The following is a 22,302-nucleotide window of genomic DNA, read 5'->3' on the forward strand; positions in this document are numbered from 1 at the left end:
TAAAACTTGTTTCATACACTCATTATTGAATTAAGCTTAAAGACACTATAACATCATCAAATAGAAGTTAATTTGATCACATACATAAACATACATCCATCACATGCGTAGAAATGTAAATTGTAGCTGAAGGAATTAGAAAACATAGATATATAGAGCTATAAATGTTGTCCAATGTATATAAAATCCATGACTTCAAATGTTCCCAAACATATATGTAATTGTAAAGTGTAAACAAAAAAAAGTCTATGGCTCAGGCTCGTCTATTTGCCTCCTAGAAAGGCGTCTAAGGTAGGTCATGGATGACTGAGTAGCCATAGTCTCTGCTTGTGATGTGCTAGTCTGAGTAGCCATAGGTGTTGTGCCTGATCGTGCTCTATCCTCCTCTGCCATAGCCATAGCCTCAGCCTCTCTGTCAGCCTGGTCAACCCACTCAAGGTCCTCATCAGTGAAGACTGGATCGGTGGACTCAGTGAGCCAATCGGACTCGGGGTCGACTTCCTCTAGAGTGATCGAAGAGGAGTCAGCGTCCAAAATCTATCTGGTCCTGAGACGGAGGTTGTAATGAACAAAGACTAGATCATTCAACCTCTCCACAGACAATCTATTTCGCCTCTTCGAGTGGATGTGCTCAAACATGCTCTAGTTGCGCTCACATCCAGAAGCGCTGCATGGCTGGCTCAATATGCGGATGGCAATTTTTTGAAGGTTTGGGGTTGAAGGCCCAAACATTTGCTTTTCACCTTTTCCTCTCAGCTGGTTGCAAAACTATGGCTTCCTATTTTTCTCTCTTCCTCTCTTTTTTCCTCTCTTCCACTCAAAAAAGTGAATGCCAATCCCTTTTAGGGTTATAAGAAAGGGAAATGGCAAAAAAAATCATTAAAAAATGTTATTTTTTTTTGTTTTTTTGACTGCACTTTTTTAAGTGACACCGGCCGGGTCACGACCCTCGGACTCGGCGAGTCATGGAGTGACTCGTTGACTCAGCGAGTCAGGGGAGTCACGGCCCCTGACTCGTTCGAGCCTGGGTCAGGGTCACCGTGACCCGACAGGGGTCACTCGACCTGCTGACTCGCCGCGAGTCACGGAACTTTGCTTAAAATATTAAAAGTGAATTTAAATCATTTAAATGTAAAAGTGTGTCCAAGGTGAATTTAAACTATTGAAAAGTGATTTAAATACATTTAATGTATTTAAAAATGCATTTGGGCGTACTTTCTTGGAATTTGTGCTTTTGGGGTTATAAGGGAATTGAAGGCAATTCAAACTCATTATTGATTATTTGACATTGCTTCTATTTTGTTCTGTGGAATTCCTTGACAAGGGTTTCAGAGGTTTGGCCATTGGAGAACGGAAATTCTTCGTGGATCTGTGATTGTGAGGTTGCGGAAGATCAATTGAATTATTGCAATTGTGAAGGCTTCATTCAGGAGTCTTATTGTGCTTCATTAGAGGTTAATTTATTCAGTTATTTGCAGATTTTGAATAAGAAGAGGGGCATTCAGGTTTAGACGTCCCATTTGCAACATTTTGAATTCAACAAAGGCAGTCGTACACTTCTCCTTTGCTGGCCGTACACTTTCAGCTTGCCATGTGGGGGTTCTAGGAAGGACATTTTTGGCTGGAGGCTGAAACGCCTCCCTAATTTGTATTTTGAGTGCACAGTTCCCAACGCCTAGCCTATTTAGGCTATTCCATCAACTTTCTGGCTCAGAGAAATCACTTTCCGGTCTTGTACACCAATTTTGGTCAGTTTCCTAGTTTTGGGTGGCAAACACTAGAATTCTTCATTTAAAATAAGCTAAGGACCTGTGGGTATGCAATTAGCAGTAGAATTTATTGTAGCAGTTATCTTATTCATAATATAGTTTGAGTTGCTCTCAATTTCATTTCTATTTGGTTCTATGTGCAATTCTTGCCTGGCACGTGTTATTTTTGCTTTAAAATCGTTCAAAAACCTTGAAAATCCAAAAACACAACAGGAATGGTATTTCAGGAGAGTTAGAACCAGCAGGGATCTTACATTCTTCAATATGCAATACTTTTTGTATTATTCCATAAAATTTCAATTGCTTTCTCCAATCATTTCTCATTGCTTACAAGCTTTGCAAATTTTGCTTTATTTCTTTGCTTGAAGTCTTCCAAAACTTATTCATTTGCAGCCATTTTTCATTGATCTTCAAAGTTGCAGAAATAGGGTATTTTGTATATTCTTAAGGAAGCTTTGAGTTGAGATTGAGAAGTCAGCCATGGTTTCCTTATGTATTTTTCCGTGCTTGTTATCCCACTGCCTTTTATACTTTTTGGGTATTTCCTCCCATTTTTTTGATTGATTTGGAACTTAGTTCCTTTTAAATCAAAATCAACTTTCTGGATATCTATTGTTTGTTTTGCAACACACCAGGACTTATTTATAGCACCATCTATATTAGGTTGTTCTTATCATTTTCCAAATCAACTTGAAGGTGATCTAAGATTCTAAATTGTATTTCATCATCTTGGCAGTCATTTCTAGCATTCCCCAACACTCTGTTGTTCAATTTCTCAACACAATATCGTAACGTCTTTGTAACTTTCTACCTGAGTTTTATATCTATTCATGTCTTCACTGTAGCTTCAAAGAAATCTCCTTCCAAAATCTAACTCGTTTATGAGATCATTGTACTCTTTCATTTTTATGACATCCCTGTTTGTATGAGGATTCTTTTGAGCCTCTTGCTGCATCTGTCACTTTTCCTGGATCATTATTGCTTGTTTGTACAAGTTTAAGTTTCTAACCCAGTTATCTTTTATGATGTGTTTCCTTCGAGGCTTTTGGAAGCCATCTTCTATTTTCTCTTGATTTTTATGTGTAACTATGGTTTGAGGTTTAACCCCTAGAGGATATTTATGAGCCATATGACTGCATTAATGGCACAGTTTGCATCTAGAGGGAATTCGTTCACAGTCTATGGGTTGGATCCACTCAAGGCCTCTGCTTTCAGATTCATACTTTTCAGAACAAGTAGATCTAATTTGAGATCAATGAATATTCTTGCATAGTTTAAAGGCCCTCAACCAAAGGTTGCTTGAGACAAAAAAATATATCCTCTCATGAAGTCTCCCACCATTGTAAAGACACACTTTGATGATAAATCATGTGTCAGAGAATATGATCTTAATATAAATGGGAGCTCAGGAGGCATCTGCACAGTAGGCTACACCAACATGCCTAAACTTCATAATATATCTTGCATTGCAGTAAAACTATTCCCCCTAGAAAATATTCTCTTGATCAGCCTTTGTAATGTCCCTTTCGTAATCTGAGCACTGAATGGAGTTTCTGTCAGCAAGTAGTTAGAATATAAAGGTCCTGTTGGCAGTTAAGTCATATATAGGACTAAGTCTTCAGTCTTCAGCTGGAGTAAGGAAAATGAGTTCTCAGTTAAAGTTGTCAGTTTTGTGTTCAGTTGGTTCCCAGTTAGCATTGTCAGTTATCTCAGCTAATTAAGGAAGTTGTCGTTAGTTATGCCATTTAAGAGGGAGTTAGTTATCAGTTATTAACTTACTACCACCAACTATGGAATTGAATTCCATTGAATGGAGTTTGCTGCAGTTGGGCGTCTAAAGGGAGCACTCAAGGCAAAGAAGAAAATCATTTGCAAATGAAAACAAAACAAACTTCAACTACAGCTACAGGAAGAGGAAGGCTGCTACAACAGTATGGAATTCAAGGACCTACTCCATCAAGTTCGGACTTGTTTACAGCCTTGGGAATGAAAACCCTCAAGTGTGGATACTGTCCAGGACGTCCAAAACCAGCAAGGCAATCTGTTTGCAATCTAGGGCACCAAGGACACTCCAGAATTCGGATCTGTTTGCTTGGCATTCCAGTGAGTCATATTAGATTAGTTATTTCTGTTTGTACACGTGTTGTCAAGAAATAAATAAACATTCATGTTAGTACACATTCAGCTAGAACATTTCAGCTTTGGAGTCAAAATTGATGATAAAATATCTTCTTGACATGATCTGATTTCACGGTAACTTGTCCCATTCATAACAAAGAATTGCATGCCAAGGAATTGACAAATCAAATCTCTGGTAGCCAATCTGTGGATATTATCTTGCAGTTTCTCTTAAGAATTGGGCTACCATCTCTAGCTTCCATACACACATTCCTCAACTTTTGAGTATGTGTTTCCTCTCCCTTTCCTGTTGCACCTATAGCAGATGGTAATTCCTTATGAAAAGTTGAGCATTCACCAATTACTGCTTGGTGGAAAGAACCTGGTGGGGCTGTTTGCCTCTCTTCTTTTTGCACGATCTACAGTCCCTTGAAAACTTAGAAGCTATTGAGGAAGATCTGTGAAAACTTATTTTTCTAATATTAACAAGGAAAATCCCAGCTGGATGTGTTAACATTTAAATTTGCCACATTGATCCTTTGCAAAACATGAGTGACTTGTTCAATGGAAAACGGCAGATTTGTTATAGAATATGGAAATGTCAATATGAACAAGGTAATATCCCTCTGCATTTGAGAGAGACAGCTCCCTCATATGGTGGGGGCTTTGTATTTTATGTAATTTTAATCTGAAAAAGGAACAGGAAATTAAAAGAGAAAAGAGAAAGGGAGAAACCCTTGGTGGAGTGAGTTGTAGGTCACCTGGATAATTTAGTAAAAGAGGCAAATAAATCATATCAAAAACTTCTCCTCCCCAGTGCCAATGCAAATGGTTGTGTGATTGCATAATGGACAAGCTGAAATTTTACAAAAACACAAAATTCTGACCAGATTTAGCAATAGGTGATACAAAGCTTCACCATTCAAACACTTGCCTCAAAAAGTATGAAAGAGAAAGAAAACATGACACGCAACTCAAAATGTTTTAGTGGGCATGATAGATTCTATTCAAGTGAAAAATCAGATTTTGCAAAAAGGGAGATTACCACTTCCGTTTATGAGAAAAAAATGAGTTGCATTATTTGATTCAAATTAATTAGAAAATTATAAAGTTACATAGTAAGAGAGAAGGGTGTACTGGTATCTAGATGGAAACTTTGAACTTCTAACCCTTGTTTATTACATTGCATGGTATGACAATTTTCCACTTTTCCTCTAGTCACACCCTTAGCTACAATTGAGGATTAATTAATGTCTTGGTAGTATGGTACATAATTAAATATCTTTACACAGTTTAATAATTGATTGTTTATCACTACAACTGGTAAATTAAATACATAAATAATAATGTACATGACAATGCATACCAGACTTGGCAATAAAATATATCTTTATTTGCACATGCAATTATTACAGAGAAGAGACTAGGGATGGTCGGCCAAGGATTACAATAGATTTGACAATACCGTACCACTTCCTTGGCAGTACACGACATATTTAAAGGACCCGACGGTTGCTGAGAGGTACACAACCGTCAGCCAACCGACACATAACTACCCGAGATTGACAATCCACTTAATACAATTAATTAATACATTGTCAGATAACAAATATAACAACAGGCAATTTATGTCGACAACATCATCCCCCCCAAAAGAAAAAGTCGTCTTCCAAACGACAAGCAAACATCAAGTGATATTCGGGAAGACTAACGACAGACAGTGACTTCGATTGGACAACCCCAACTTGTAGTGTACCTGCCAAATCAAATGGGGGTTTGGGGGCAACGCTCCCAATGGGGGTCAAGGGGCAGCGCCCCTCACGGGGTCTCAGGGCACCACCCAGGGCGCGCTCCCTGTCACAGTACAGGGCAGGGTTGAGGGGCAGCACCCCCGCCGCCAACACCAAATTGCAACCTTCAAAACCACACAGAACTCCATGGCGCACATGATTTTCGTGATTTTTTAAGACGCCAAAAACATTGATTTCTACCTCAAATCCACACGGCATGTGGTCTGGACTACGTACGGACCACCTCTCCTCTTCGTATGAAAATTCCTCTTCTACTTGTGCATACGGAATTACCCCCACGCTAGGCTTCCCTCCCGATTGGTCCCCGTACACGCTGCCTGCGTGGCCCCCTTCAGCTAAGTTCGTACGAATTGTGTACGATTTCCTTCCTCCAATTGATTGTGTACGAACTATGTATGGATTTTTTCCTTCATGCGAATTCGGTACTGATTGTGTATGGATTTCTGTTGCCTTGCACAGTTTCGCACGGGTGCCTTCTACCAATTCCTTCGTCTTGATGCCGTACGGTCACACTTCTCCAATTTTGTCTGGCAGTTCTGTACGGTTCTTGTACAGACAGATGGTGGTTGTTGCATGATCAATTTCGTCCTCCTCACGGACTGCGTTGTGCTTGCCATTGTACGGACTTACCTTCCAAGCTAATTTCGTATGAATCTCAGCAAATTTCCTTCGCACACCCTCACGCCTTGTACGGATTACCGTACGGATTTCTCTCTCCAATTCTGCGCACTCTGTACGGATTTCTCCTTTAGTCAGTTCTGTACGGATTCCTCCTTGCAATTCCGTATTCCCCGTACGGATTTCTCTATGTGGTTTTGCACACCCCGTATGGATGGCCGGATGTGGCTCATACGGATGTGTATGGTCCACTTCCCTGTTGCTGTTACGGCCCTGTATGGACTACTTCCTCTGCCTTTATTGCCTTCTTTGCGTTGAGTTCCTCCTGCTTCCTAGTTGCGTAATGTGCTTAGAGTGGCCAGTTCTTCTTCATCCCCATGTAGTGTATGGGTTAGGTTCTCCGCGTATCTTTGTTTGTTGTATGGTCTCCTTGTTGTGCGATCCCTTACTGCGTAGGGTGTACATCCGGTGCCATACGACTGAGATGGAATCCGTTGTGGCTTGTACGGTTCCTTTTGTTTGATTTTTCCTCTCAATTCCATATTCTTTGATAGTATGCTTGCATACGATCTGACTTCGTACAGGTATGATTTCCTTTTGTGCAAGCTCCTTTGTTTGTACAACCCTTGTCCTTCGCCGGTGTGCTTTTTCCGTCCACTTTCCATCTCCGTACTACCAAATGTATCGCTCATAACTTTACATGCTTCCAACAATTGCTTTTCACTAGGAGTTGTAGCTTCAAGAAAATTACATGTTGGTGAAAATACCTCATAGTTCTCCATTTGCCAGTGGAATAGTCCATTCAAGGAACTCGTCTCATCTTCAGAGCAATCTTCCACTTCATCGTTGGGTTCCATGCCGTTTCCACCCTCAGACTCTACGTCGGAGGATTCCAGCTCTTCACTCACTGACTAGTTCCTCAAGTCAATGACGTGCTTTCTCCCATCACTCTTAATTGAGTGTGTTGCGCTTCCAATTATGATTTGCCTTGGCAGTAATCAACCATCCCCTCCCGAGGAGTGCGTCGTACGCCTTCTTTTGTAATGGGATGACTACAAAGTCCAAGAAAAATTGTTGTGTCCCAATCATTACTTTTTGTGCCATCAATGTTCCCAACGGCTGGATGCCGTGTTGGTCGACACCTACCAAATGGAAGGTTGGCGGCCAGAGCATCGGCTTCCCCAAACATTTCCAAGTGTCTTCTGGCAGTTGGTTTACTCTCGAGCCTCCATCGACAATGGTGTTTGTCAACTTCTTCCCCATTATTTCCATCTGGACGACCGCCGGCTTCCTCCCAATGCTCACCATCAGCAACATTGGATCACTGGACTCATTCCCTTCGAGTGATGGTTTTCCCGTCAGTTCCTCCTTGTGTGGCTTACATTGTTTCTGGATGATTGTGTCGTCACTGACTGTGTTGGCAATTTCCATTCTCAGTTGCGGCATAGTTTGAAGAAGGTCTACCACCTTGATGGGTACGGTTGTTTGTAGCACCTGCCGGACTATGTTCTTCTCTGACTCCCGCAATGACGTACTTGTAGTTCCATTGGAAGTTACTCGTTCCTTTGCCAACACTTGTTCTACTTCGGCTCGTTCCTTTTCCGTACCAGAGTTTGAATACATCGCCTTCTTTGTCTATGCTCTCGTGATTGCCAAAACTGAGTCCTCTTGTTCCTCCACGTCCAACATATTAATACCCTTCTGCTTCGGGTAGTTGGTGTCTTCATGGTCACCTGGTCCACACCATTTGCACAATAATTGTACGGTGTCTTTCTTGTTATGGCAGTCTCTCGCAAAGTGTCCCCATTCACTACATTGTCGACATTGTATGATAGGATGTCCTCTGGAGTCGTACTGTATTTGGTTTCGCCCTCATTGATTTCCATAACCACTTGGCGATACATTTTGTGATTTCGATGGGCTAGACTCTCCCTATGTGAAGAGTACTTGTGTACTTCTCATCTTCAAATTGTACGGGCACTCCTTGATTGAATGCCCCAACATTTGGCAAATTTCACAAAACATATTTCTAGGACAATTACCTTTTGTGTGCCCCTCCCTTTTGCACTCAATTCACCATAGTTCATTACCTTCTTTGCTGGTTCCTTTCTCAGCCTTCAATTCTTTCATCATTCTCAACATATCCCGTCGAAGGGCTCGTATGGTTTTGGATTCTTCGTCACTGCTACCTTCGGTGCTCTCATCATCATCTGTCTTCCTCTTCTCTCGGGAGGAGGTTTTATTTTCACTCTCGATGTCCATCGCTCGATTGTAAGCATCGGTGTATGAGGATGGAGGCACTACTTTCATCTTCTTGCGTAGTGAGGGTATCAATCCCTCCATGAACCACCTCTTCTTCAACCCGTCGGCTGGTTGGTTCTCCATCTTGTTCAACAGTTCTTTGAGCCTACGGTTGTAAGCGCGTATACTCTCATTTTCCCCTTGCTTAGTATTATAGATTTCGGCCACGATCTCATTATCATCCCTCAAGAGTTTGAATTCCTCCTGGAACGCCCTCTTCAGATCACTCCATCTCGTCTTGTGTTGGGCGTCGAGGTTTGTGTACCAGTCAATGGCGATCCCTCGAAGGGTGGCGGGAAATGCCTTCAGCTAGTAGTCCTTGTCATCTTGGCCATTTGCCTCCCAAATGGTTATGCATGTTTTGCAATGCCATACCGGGTCCTCCAACCCGTGTCCCATGAAATTGGGCAGTTTTTGCTTCTCCTGGGTGTTCACCATTGTTTCCACTCGAAAGGTACGTGTGTATTTGCTTTGTGTGCCGGACCTAGGTGGACTGTTCCGACTGCTACATTCTGGTGCTTTCCCTGCACTCTCGGCCACGCAAGCGTCCTCTACACATCCACCTTCAGCGTCCCCAACACTTCGAGTACTTACAGGTGTGTCGGACCTGAGTGAACTGTTCCGACTGCTACGTTCCGGTGCTTTCCTTGCACTCTCAGACATGCATGCGTCCTCTACACGTCCACCTCCAGCGTCCCAACACTCCGAGTACTTCCAGGCTTCAACTCGTCTCTGTGCTCCCTCCGGTCGAGGGTCGACAAATCACCTAATCGCTTGGTCTTGACCACCCTGTGGCCTCTTCTCACCTTTGATGGGATCTACAGACATGAATCACTCAAGGCTGGCCCGATTTCTTTTAAGGCAACGACGCCAAAATGTTTACCGCTACAACTGGTAAATTTAATACAAAAATAATAATGTACATGACAATGCATACCAGACCCGATAGTAAAATATATCTTTATTTGCACATGCAATTATTATAGAGAAGAGACTAGGGATGGTCGGCCAAGGATTACAATAGATTCGACAATACCGTATCACTTCCTTGGCAGTACACAACATATTTAAAGGACCCGATGGTTGCCGAGAGGTACACAACCATCAACCAACCGACACATAACTACCCGAGACTGACAACCCACTTAATACAATTAATTAATACATTGTCGGATAACAAATATAACAACGGGCAATTTATGCCGACAACATTGATCAATTATAAAAAGAATTAAATAAATCTAATCATTTGCAAAGAAAAATAAAAATTAAGAGGGACCTTTGTAATGATATATGGTATATAATAAGACCTACCTAGACCAACTTAACATGACAGTGGGGCCGCTAGACCACTTGGTGACACATGAAGATTGACTGGTGCGAAATACAATTCCAAGCCAGTGCTTTATCCATTGGGCAAAAGATGTGATGGAGATTGTGTGCTATAAAGTCTGATCATTTTCAGATCGCATGTATGAACTACCATATGCCTTTTTTTGGAAATCGAGTTCCTTGGGGACAACTTTAAACATGATGATGAATGCCAGTGCAATTTTGTTTGTGGAGTCTGTTATGTGGAGAAGCCACGTACCCAAGTTGAAAAATATAGACTCATAAGTGGACAAGTATTGCTTCAAAATGGAGCAATTGGAGGTGTTATCTCTATATGTTAAAATAAGGGATACTAACATGCATCCATCAGAACAAACATACAACCATAAACTAAAGATATGCATCCAAAGACTACGTATTCTATCAACAACAATGAGCAGAGGCCAAATATGAAAAATTCTACACGCAACCATTCTTGTCTTTGCAATATACTCCAAGCTTCTCCTTCATCACCTCCAGTGGTGTATGACTGGAACACAGCACATATGCTAAATCAGATTTTAGTACAGACAACTTATGTCCCATTAGATTCCAAACAGACATAAATTTGAGTTTCATACTGAGTTTCAGATCTCAAAAAATGAGCCAGATTTCATTATTTGGTCCAGAAATTGTATAAAAAAGTTTAAAACCTTGATGAAGAAAACCAAGTTTTGTTTATTATTGAGCTCAAGCCACGCTTCTACTTTGATATTTTTTTTCATTTTGAGTTGGCATTAAAGAGTTAACTGAATGGTTGAGTTGCCAAACATGTTAAATAGAACATGAAATTATGAATGGCATGCTTTTAGCATAAAGAATTATCCAAGCCACTCTCTTGGTTGGCACGCATGACAATTTTAATTACTGACTGCAGGCAAATTCTTCAAAGTTTGGATATTTCTAGTCTCATGGAGTTTCTTGATGGGAAACAGTGGGACAAGGAGATGGATTTTGGGGATGGGGGGACCAAGGGCCTAAGTTTGGAGACGGCAGGGGGACGAAGGTGTAGGGGTGGCGCAAATACATATAGTACTTGAAAAACTAGTTGTAAAAAGATGTGTAAGGAATAAGGATAAGAATTGAAAATGAATCTTTGGCATACCATGTAAAGCTTAAACTAATAAACATTAAAAACATGACAATGATTGCATTGAATGTTAACAAGGTGGGCAGAGGTTTTGAAGTATGGGAGCAGATCAAGAATAATTATAAGAATTGCAAATGAAACTTTGGCATACTAAGTAAAATTTAAACTAATAAACATTATAAACATGGCAATGATTGTATTGAACAATAACAATGGTGGGTGGAGCTTTGCAATCAGTGTCCCTTGCAGGGGTTTGGAGGTAGAGTCCCTAGTGGGGTCAAGGAGCAGCATCCCTTGCGAGGGTCGAAGGGCAATGACCCTTGTGGGGTCCTAGGGAAATGCCCCTGGCTCGCTTCCTATTGAAATATAGTGCAGGTCGAGGGGTGGAGCCTCCACCAAGAAGCCCAAATTAAGGCCTCCAATACCTCACAAACCTTCATGATGAATGCCATTTTCACAAATTTATTGCCTTTTTTTAATTTTCACATGGAGTTTCCTGATTGGGGACCATGAGAGGTTGGTGTGGTGGGGGGATATTTGCCCTAGGTCCCCACATCCCAGAAATGCCCCTGCCCCGGAAATGCGAGAGTTTTTTGGGGGGATGTGTCCCCGTGGAACCCTAGATATTTCTATAAAATTTGAGAAAGGGCCATCTCATCTTATATATTCTCATATCGTTGTTAGTTATCTTCCCAGAATAGCACCTCCTTCTGTTTTGATTTGGTTCAGTACCAATTGCTTTAGATGAGTCAAATGGCATTTGGTTTATATTGTAAAACAATCTAGGTTATGAAAAATCTAAACTAGAGTACACTCTTAATGAATTTCTCCATGACAGTTTTTCAATGAGCTAGTTTTTAACCTTTATGAATTTACTTCATACTTTTCTGTTTTCTCTAGTCTTGTAAAAGACAGACACTACATGCATTTCTTTTTAACTAGTAGATATTGCTATCATAAATATCATAACTAGATGGATAGTGCAAGAGATATAAAATAGATCACAAAAGCTATAAAGCAACAAATTGACTCAGAAATAAGAAATTTACATGGACATTATGTTTGTGATTTACATGTACAGAAATGGTAAATATGATATCTATAATATCCCGCCCTTATTCTGCCCTGTTTTTTCTGATTGCTGGTCTGAATCTTCTAAGTTTGTTTTTGAGTGCTTTGGTTTAGTTTTTATGAGTTTTCAATGCGTAGATGTTTTTGCCTTGATATGAAGCAATTATAGAAACATTTAACATAAGAAATGACAACAAATATATGGACTGGATTTAAAATCAGAAGTCTGGTATAGTTCTGAACAGCAAGGTTTTCTTATTGAATTCAATGAGTTTCAATACGATGACATACCTGATTGTTGCCTTTAATGTTATGATGCATAAAATGCCAATGAACAAGGTACAGATGCTGATTACAAATCTGAATATAAATCTGATTTTTTATGGCAGACCTGAAACAAGGATGGGGTTGTCCCAAATGTCTGAAATAGCTTCTTAAGTCACCTCCAAAGTTTAGCTCTAGGTCTCCAAGGTAAGTTCTCAAACCTTTTGTACAACTTAGCAATGAAATTCTATCAAGCCCTTGCTCAAACGAATACAAACCCTTCTAAACTGAAGTCTGATATAAATTTTGCAACGTCTGAAACACAAATCTGAATGATGACAGATGCCAACAATCACATAAAACCCTTCCAAAACATGGTGTTCACCTCCAAACCCTAGCCATCCAAGGTATTATGAAAATATGGCAATTAAGCTTCCAAATCTAAAGCAATTCATCGAAAACCCTAGAAAACTAAACTGAAATTGACCTAGCATAGTAGCACGTCAAATCTTCAAAAACTTCACAAATTTCAAAAGAACTTGCTTGTCAAACCCTCTAGAGAGATTTCCAGTTGTAACCTCCAACAATCTGATAATGAAGCATAACGATGAGTTTTGGATGAATCCACACCAAAGATGGATTTGGGTTTCCGTCCAAACCACTGAGAAATTCAAAGGGTTTCCGTCTTCAAATTTCTTGTAAATGAAAGCCAAAGCTCTCAAGCTTCTCAAAGAGAAATAAAATAAGCTAAGCATATGCAAATGAACTCCAAATGAGCCTATTTATAATTCTCCAAGGAAGCTTCTGGAAAACCCATTTAATTTTCCCTCTTTTAATTTTCATATTTACTTGCAATTGGGAATAATAATAAAGTGACCCCTTATATAATTTTTAATTAGCATAAAGTCACTTTAGGAATTAATTTTTATATTCACCTTATATCTCCCTATGTTGGTGCCCTCTTTATGGCTTTTAATTTAATCATTTAATGAGATTAATATATTTAACTCTTTTAATCCCTTATAACCCCTTCTCATAAAATCATTTAATGTGATTAATAATATTAAAGTCAATTCTTGATAAGACTTTAGTAAATTAAATTAAATCATTAAACTCTGATAAATGCCAATAACAATTCATGAGACTAATCTTGCAACTTTCCAGACATATCCATGATGCCCACTAATCATCTTGTGACTTGCTATAAATAGTAAGTATGGTCCAAACTTCCAAGTGACTTACTAAAAATAGTGTGTATTAAAGGGCCCTGATTCCTGAATGATCTCAAGAAGGCATACCACAAATTAAGTGGGACATTGAACTGAAGAACACTGAGATAAGCACCAAAAGGTCAGCTATAGAGCCATAGAACACCCTCAGAAGAGTCCCCTAATCACCATGTTAGCCTACGGGGACCAAAATCATAGGCTAACTTCTAGAAATAGCTGATGCCTAAAAAGGGGACATTACAATATCAATTATGTTCAGTCTTGAAAGTGGCATGCAAGTATGACTGCAAATCCATGAGAGAGGTGGCTATGCATAGTTTTGTACTTTGGTCTTTCTTTTCTGGCTTCCATATTCACATTGCAGGTGTGTAATTTTTGAACTAGGGACCTAGAAAATTCTTCAATTATAGGAACTGCATAGCATCCTCAGCTGCCAAAACTGTTGTATTAAACCGAAAAGCTTCATGGCATGTCATTTAGGATTCAAGTTGTTTTATCTCTAACCTTTTTTGATCTCTCTAAGAATACAGTTGATCAACATATACTTACCATCTGGAGATGTGTCTCAGCTCATCCCAGAAGTTGTATCAACTTATGCAATTCATCTTTAATATTCTGTTACTTTCCTTGATACTTTTCAGCTTGCAGGGTGACTCCATTGAGGAGAGAATTGAAGCACTTTCCTAGCAAGCTCTCTTGCTTGTGGTTGCAGTTGAAACAGGCTCCGATGATGATGTCCACATCAATGATATCCACTGTAGTTCACTTTAATTGTGCCAGGGGTTACTGGTAATGAGAGTGATATAACCAGGGTTGTCAAATAGTCTAGAATTTGAAAGTAGATGCTGCAACAAATCATGGTGCTAGTTGTACCATGTGATGAAGAAATTGAATAGCATGTTGTCTAGCTGCTGCAGTAGCTAGACTTTGGTGGCATTTATATTCATCCCTTTTCTTTTATTTTGTCTGTTAATAACAGTTGTGTTAGCAGAAAATGGTTGATTCAATAATGATATGGGGGTGTTTATCCTACAGAACTGTATCTTCATTAACCAAAACCCCAATGACATCATAGATTTGTAGGAGCTATGATTCATATGATTTGTTATTGGGGTACTGTCCTTTTATTAATTAATGTCATATCTTATAAACACCTCTGAGACAGTAAGAGCTTTTACCATCAATGTTAAATGGGCAGACATCTTATTAGATTAGTTAGGTGTTGTGAATTGCATTATCATTTAATATGAGGGGAAAGGTAGAAAGAAAACGTTATTCTTCTTATAACGAAATTCATTTATAGAAGAGAATTTGTTTTGTACCCATATCTTAAGATTTCCTATCCCATGAAATGTTTGTAAATTAGAATGCTGAAAAGTGCAAGTAGGAAAAGAAACGTGTATTGTCATTCTCAGATTACGAGTTATGGTTAATTGTGAAGTGAGGAGTAGCAATTGGATAAGAGGAATGTTGAAAATGTGGGACATAAGTTTGAGATAGAGTAGAATGGGGTGGACTAGAAATAGAAGCAAACAACATAATAGTATCTAAGGTTTGGTTGTAAGTGCCAAGGAAGTGGACAAATGTACGCTAATGGGTTAGTGATCCACGAGAGTATTGAGGGAGAAAGAAAATTCATTTAAGCCAAAGAAAAAAATTGCATGTGCAAGAATTTGGGGGTGAGTGTAGAAGAATTGGCAATAGAAGTGGGCATCAATAAACTTTGCATGGAGGGAGTTAACGTAAATGGCAGAGGCCAATGGCAAAGAGAAGGAGATAATGGGTGGGTAGAAAGAGGTAAGGTAGCATAGAGGATAGGGGTGGCCAGTGGTGAATGTAGGAAAGTTAAGGAAATTGTAGCGTGAAGAAGAGATGAGAAGGTGGAAATATGGAAGAATAAAAGGACTTGGAACTAAGGTATTCATAACAAGAGAGGTTCAATGTGTATGAAAAAGGAACTAGTAGGAAATGGAAGGGAAATGAGAAGTAAGGTAGTAATGGCAAGGGGAATAGGATTGTAGGTAGGCTATGAGTAGGAAGAAGTGAAATGTCTAAACAAATTGAATGTAAGAAGGGTGTGGGTGGAAGAAGATATAGGAATTGGAGGGGAATGTTGGAAAGTGCTTGAGAGTGTGATGGACAAGAATAAGGGAAAATCAGGGAGTAGTTGGTGGGTTGTAGGTTTGAGAATATGAAAACCCTAAAATGAACTTGAAGTCAAATGTTGAAAATGAAGTGAATGGTTAAGTGTAGAAGAAAGCAAAGGGTACTTAAGGGGCTGAATGGATGGATAAATAGAAGTGAAGGAAATGAAGAAATAAAGAAGGAGAGGAGACCCTAACTAGTGCAAGGAGAAGAAGAGGGTGTTGTGGGTAATAGAATGTAGAGAGGTGCAACGGAAAGAGAAAGGGAAATGCAAACAAGAGCAAAACACTAGATTTGAAATTGAAAGTAATAGAGAGAGAGAAAGGAGAGTTGTGTGTATGTTAAGAGAAGAATTCAGGATTGTAAATGGAAGAGGGAAAAATTAATTTTAGATTTTTGAGGTATGAGAAAGATGTATGAATGAGGTTTTTGTTTGTTTGTTTTTGTTTTCATTAAAGTGTGAATTGTAATAATTGTAAATACAAACATTCATTTTGAAACCCTATGTTATCAAAAGAGCAAGAAAAGTCATGCATGTTAAGATGAAGGAACCTAAGAGGAACAATTGGAAGAATTGAGAAAAGAACGAATCTCTTATTCATCTCATCATTCATATTGAGAACCTATTCATTTTGGGGTCCTCTCTACCTTGAATAATAATAGGGTTTTTATAATAGTGGCTTTTTAAGAAGCATGACAATCAAGATGCTTGAGAGGAGAATGTGTCTGCCAAAGGTTGGCAGTGTTGGAATGTTGGGTTGGCCAAGATGTAAAAATAGAAAAAAGAAAAAAAGAAAACTATTATGCTTAGGTGTTTAGATTTGATTACTAGTGTATTAATTACTTGCTAATCTGATATTTCACCAAAAACAATAACAATAAAGCAATTTCAGATTTAACAAGTAAACTAAGTACAAGAGTTGAGGTTGCGTTAAAAGTAGAAACAACAATGAGAGGGTGAGAAAAGCATGACTGCTTAGATGATTGCAGAGGGTTGAAAACAACAAGTGTTGATTGGATGTCTTGGATTGTCAGAGTATGATCAGAAAACTTTAATGTCTGATGCTAGTTGCTAGTGTCTTGTCCCATGTGCTTGTGTCCCAAGGTCCCACACTCTTGTCCCTTTGGTGTAATTGTGTTGACTTTGGGCACTGGTGTCAGAATTTTGTCTATACTTGTGAGTGCTAATCTCTATCACTGCCGTGTTTGTTCCAAAAATGGCAAAACTTAATCAATCTAAGAGGGGAAAATGGTGTCCCTTGGACAAGCCCTTTACAACATGAAAGTAGGTAAATTTGGAGTGTGTGTGATCCTATGAGTATTGATGGAGTTGTAGTAGTGGTGATGTGTGCAAGAGGATGAAGGAGAATATGTATGATGTAAACTTTGTATTTTGTGGAAGTTTCGTTAAATAGACATGTTTGGGGATGATTTGACCATTGAAAAACATACTAGTGTTAGGGTTGAATGGGAGATGATCATCAGGTAGGAAATATGGACTGAATGTGGGGGACACTAGTGCAGGTGCTAGTGCCCAAGGGGATGGGTGTTGGCAGTGGTGTCTAGACTCTAGGGTGACTGGGAATCAGGAGTCATGGGGAGAAAAGGGTTTTTATAGTAGGGGAAGTTTGATTTTGGTTTTGGTGAGGTGTTTTTGTGGTAGTTCAGGTTTTGTGGGGGACACTAGTGCAGGTGCTAGCACCCAAGGGGACATGAGTGTTGGCAGTGGTGTCTAGACGCTAGGGTGACTGGGAATCAGGAGCAAAGAAACGGGACTTGGACTCGGCTTGGACTCGGCAAGGCCGACTCGGACTCGGACTCAGACTTGGGACTCGGCGTCAAACTCGGCTCCAGACTCGGCTGGACTCGGCAAGGCCGACTCGGACTCGGACTCGGGACTCGAGACTCGGCGTCAGACTCGGCTGGACTCGGGAAAGTGAAAAACTCAAGAAATTTAGAGATTTTTAAAGATTTAAAACTTGTTTCAGGCACTCTTCATTGAATACATCTTAAAGACACAATAACATCATCAAACTTGGCTCATTTGATTACATACACAAGTATACATCACTCACATAAGCATAAACGCAAATTGTAGCTGAAGGAAATAACAAACATACATATATAAATATTGTCAAATGTATACAATATTACAAAACTCATGGAATAAAAAATCCATGTCATCATATGATCATCATCAAATGTTTCATACAAATACCAAAGGTAAATACAACTACAAGCCTATGGCTTAGAGGAGCCTGCACCCTCCGGCCTCGGCCCCCTGCGAAGGTGTCTAAGGTAGGTCTTGGATGATTCGTCAGCCATAGCCGCTCCCCGTGACACCATGCCATGCTCACCAACATCAGGAACATCCGTGTCACTATTTACCTTTGAATCTCCTGTCTATGCTCGTGCTCTCCGCTCCTCCTCTGCCATGGCTACAGTCTCAGCCTCTATATCTACCTGGTCGATCCAATCAGTGTTAGACTCAAAGGCTAAATTTTCCCTAATTCTATCGATGCAGTTTCCCCCCATATTTTTCAATGGGGGTTTGGGGGCAGCGCCCCTTGTGCGCTCCCTGTCGCGATACAGGGCGGGGTCGAGGGGCAGCGCCCCGCGAGGCCAAAAAGACTTATTATTTAATAAAGCTGTCGGGTGTTATTTTTCTATTGGTTGGCATGTTGTAACCCTAATTTTTCTCATTCTCAGGCGGAGGTTGTAGTGAACAAAGACGATACCATTCATTTAAAAAAAACTTTTTAAAATGTTTTTTTTTTGTCATTTTACTAACCCAGCCAGTAGCCGAGTTTGGGGCTCAAGACTCGCCGCCAACTCGGCGAGTCTGGCGATTTTGCTCGCCAGACTCAGACGAGTCTGAGTCTGAGTCCCAGAGACTCGGCGAGCATGACTCAGACTCGGACTCGCCGAGTTTAGGCGATTCATGGCGATTTTCGTTTCTATGATTGCTAACCGAAAGTGACACCCAAGAAGAAGTGACATAGGTGGAAGTATGGGAGGATCAATTGACGGAAGACTTGGTAGACCTATGGGAGGTTTCAGTCACTCAGTACGTGCAGAGGGAAGCTCGAGAGAGAGCGGTCCCTGAAGGCATGATGCTAGGCGAACTCACAATGAACACTGCTGTCTTCGATCCACTCGGAAGTCTTCCAAAGTTGTTTGCATGGAATCTGATTGAACTGGAAGGCCAATGGGAGGAAAGCAACCGAGAAGGACATCGGGAATAGATACTGCAAAGATATGAAGAGAGGACCTATAGGGAGGAAGAGGAGTGAGATGCGAGCAGACGTCGTATCCACGACAATTAATGCCCCTACGTCCAAACAAAGATCGACGTACTAGGAACACTTAGGAAGAGGGAGAAACATCGATACGAAGATCTCTCCGCCCGAGAGAACAAAGTGAAAGGAGACGACGGTTAAGAGAAATCCTTGAAGGTTTAAAGAGTCCAACGAGAAGGAGTGTGAGTAGAAGCCGTAGTCGGGAGAGGTGAAGACTCTGTACGTGGAATGAGTTGGTAGAGGTTGTGAGGAACCTACCAATTCTAGACGTAGTGGAGGAAGATCTTGCCGACTAGGCCACACACCCTACTTCTAATTGATTCAGGAGTAATGGGTAGATTAGGGTTTTTTTAGTAGGTGAAGTTTGATTTCGGTTTTGGTGTGGTGTTTTTGTGGTAGTTCAGGTTTTGAGAGGGAAAAAATGGTTGAAAACATGCCTATCATTGGTATGTTGGTGATCACCAAAATAGGTGCAAAATGAGATTAAAAAATGAAGTATGCACTTTCCATCTCTACACCACAATGATGTCATAAAAATAATGAACCTTAAAGAATAGGTGATGGCTGTCACATGAGATCAGTCTATAATTCTACATGTAATTGAGATTTGAGAGTTATATCTGAATCATCAATTATAGAGTACTCAAAAGTAATATGTCATTCTAGGGGAATCTATCCAGTGTTTCCTTTAGTGTCCTTTTGACTCCTTGAACTTTTAAGAATGTTTCTATTGTGATTCATTATAGGGAATTTTAACTGTAAATATATCTGAGGATTCCTTTAGCTTCCCTTCCTGGAAGACTTTCATCTGTATATAATTTAATTTCTTCTTGTCCCTGATTCTCTTTAATTTGGTATGATGCTTGAACAACTTAATAATACAAGAAGTAGTTACATCTTTTTGTTTTCTTCTTTTCACCCAAGATATTTGTTGTCAATTGAGGATTGATTTCTATTAAAGATTGTAGAATCATCAATGCAGTTCAGATGGAGAATTATAGACTAATCTAATGTGATGGCTATCACTTGCTATTTGAACTTGAATGTTCCAAATTGTAATTTTTCTTTATCTGACAGTAAGCTTATTAAACATAATCCCATTTTGTCAACTTTCTGTGTTACCTTCTGCAATTTGCAATTTCAAACCTAATGTTGTATCACGAAGGTGACCTAACTTTCTAGCTGTAGCGTTATGAATATTTTATGATGTTAAATAAAGGCCAACATAACTATAGTTTATTCTGATAATTCTTGTGGGCATAAAATATGATTTCTTTTGGGTCAAATTGCTTACTGGGCTAGCTGTTTAGGACGTTGATTGGTGCACTTTCTTCAAATGCACTATTCTCAGTAGAATGTCTATAATTTTTACATCTGTTCATCAATAATATGTCTGATAGTGGTTATTGCTTAATCAGATATTTTCGTCATGCGTCTGGAGAAATGTATGTGATATCACGAACTGTGGCACAGTTCATTTCAATAAACAAGTGAGTATTCTGTTCCACTCTATCTAAAAACACATCGCTTTTGAGCATGCTCAAGGAAAAGCTTTAATCATACATGTTTTGATCCAAAGCGGGGGGGATAGGGTTGTACACCTTGGAACAATAGAAGGGTAAATGGAAAAAGCAATCCCCTTGCAGATTTTTTGCATAAAGGGGTGTCCTTGTGTACCAAATTCATGTCTTGCTTGGTGGTGACCTAAAACACTACAATTTTACTTTTCTATTATACATTTTTAGATACATTGTTGGAAGTTATCATATTGACCTCAAGCATTTTCCACCAGGAAGCATGTGCATGCATTTTTTTGAAGTATTTCGTTTAAGCAAATACTTTTTTGTAAATGCTTTTGATAAGATTCAACAGCATGTGAAATGACATTTGAAATGTGTACACTATGTTTGCATATGTAAATTTTCAATTTTCCAAAGACTGGATGTCATTACAAAATTGAGAGTGATGTATGCCATCTCATCGATTCCTTTCTTCTCAGAAAAAATTCAAATCTCACTCTGTCATAATTCTGAATTTTTGCTTCTCTCAGTGCTATACTTCATGTGTATGCACATGAGGATATATCTGTTGGATCGTGGATGCTGGGTTTATCAGTTAAGCATATTGATGAAGTTCAACTTTGCTGTTCAGGCTCAGTACAAGGTTCTTTCTAATTTTCTCCTTGTCATTCATTTATATTATTGAATCTGTTCCTTTGTCTAAATGTGTCAGTGTTTTCTAGTGGAGAGATTTTGAGAGTTTGTATTAAGTTTTGAATATTGACTAGCATTATTTCCATTGATAATTTTGTAGTGGTAATATCATATAAGTTCTAATTCAAACATGACTTGTTTAATAATTTTCAGGTGGAATATGTGCAACTGCCTAGTTATTTATCAAGGATGCTGCCTGTTCTTGGATGAAAGATTTGAGGGAACCCACTGGCTTATGTTTTTACAGCTTGTGGGTAAACCATCTTCAGGAATGCTGTTTTATCATTGCTAATTTGTCATCATGGGGATGCTGCCTGTTCTTTTCAATGAAAAGAGAACTCCTCAACCTTTTTCTTCATCTTATGTCATCCATCTTCAGGAATATAATTTTACCTTGTGTTGATCCACCAAAATTACAGAAGAGCGCGAATATCCTCTATGGAGACCCAGAGGATCCTCATTGCTTGTTTGTTAAAGAAGCATTTTTATTCTTAAGCAATTCGAGCTTAGTATCATTTTTTAAATTTTAACAGGAGATCCCAGTCCAATCATTTTTTGTGGCATATTCAGCATAATGTTCCCAATTTTCAATGTAAGGGTTTTCAAGTTGTGTAACGTAAAGATAGGTAGGTCAATCTGCCAGAGCCTCTCTGACCATTTACTTTGCACCGAACTGAAACACTGTATCTAGTTCCTAATTCAAATAAGCTCGTATCTCCTATTATTCATTATTTAATTTTTTTGTATTTTGTTATTTTTCATGAATAATTATGATGCTTGATTTTTAAATTTTATCTTGTTTCAGAAATGACGGATGTGTGTTTAATGCCTATATCATTTTGTCATCTTGGGGATGATGATGGATGATAATTTATGTATCATTTTATATATTTTCTTTAGAAGGATATGGACTTTAATTACATTATCGATAAGTTTATCATCTTCAACATCTGAATATTAAAGCTAAGCTTCAACATCTTTAGCTCACACGTTTTAAAGTCTA

General features: G+C 39.3%; 1 protein-coding gene across 4 annotated transcripts in view; it reads left to right on the plus strand.

The window, feature by feature from the left end:
- Positions 1-22,035, plus strand: part of LOC131034392 (hydroxyproline O-galactosyltransferase HPGT1) — a 61,401-nt gene extending 39,366 nt beyond the window's left edge. For all 4 annotated transcript variants that reach the window (XM_057965861.1, XM_057965868.2, XM_057965879.2 and 1 more), the window contains exons 11-13: positions 20,505-20,576; positions 21,137-21,249; positions 21,453-22,035. In XM_057965861.1, the coding sequence (XP_057821844.1) occupies positions 20,505-20,576; positions 21,137-21,249; positions 21,453-21,475 (208 nt within the window). In that variant the 3' untranslated portion in view covers positions 21,476-22,035. The remainder of the gene's footprint in view (positions 1-20,504; positions 20,577-21,136; positions 21,250-21,452) is intronic.
- The last annotated feature ends 267 nt before the right edge of the window (positions 22,036-22,302 follow it).

Source organism: Cryptomeria japonica, chromosome 5 (assembly GCF_030272615.1).
Source record: "Cryptomeria japonica chromosome 5, Sugi_1.0, whole genome shotgun sequence".
Classification (NCBI taxonomy): Eukaryota; Viridiplantae; Streptophyta; class Pinopsida; order Cupressales; family Cupressaceae; genus Cryptomeria; species Cryptomeria japonica.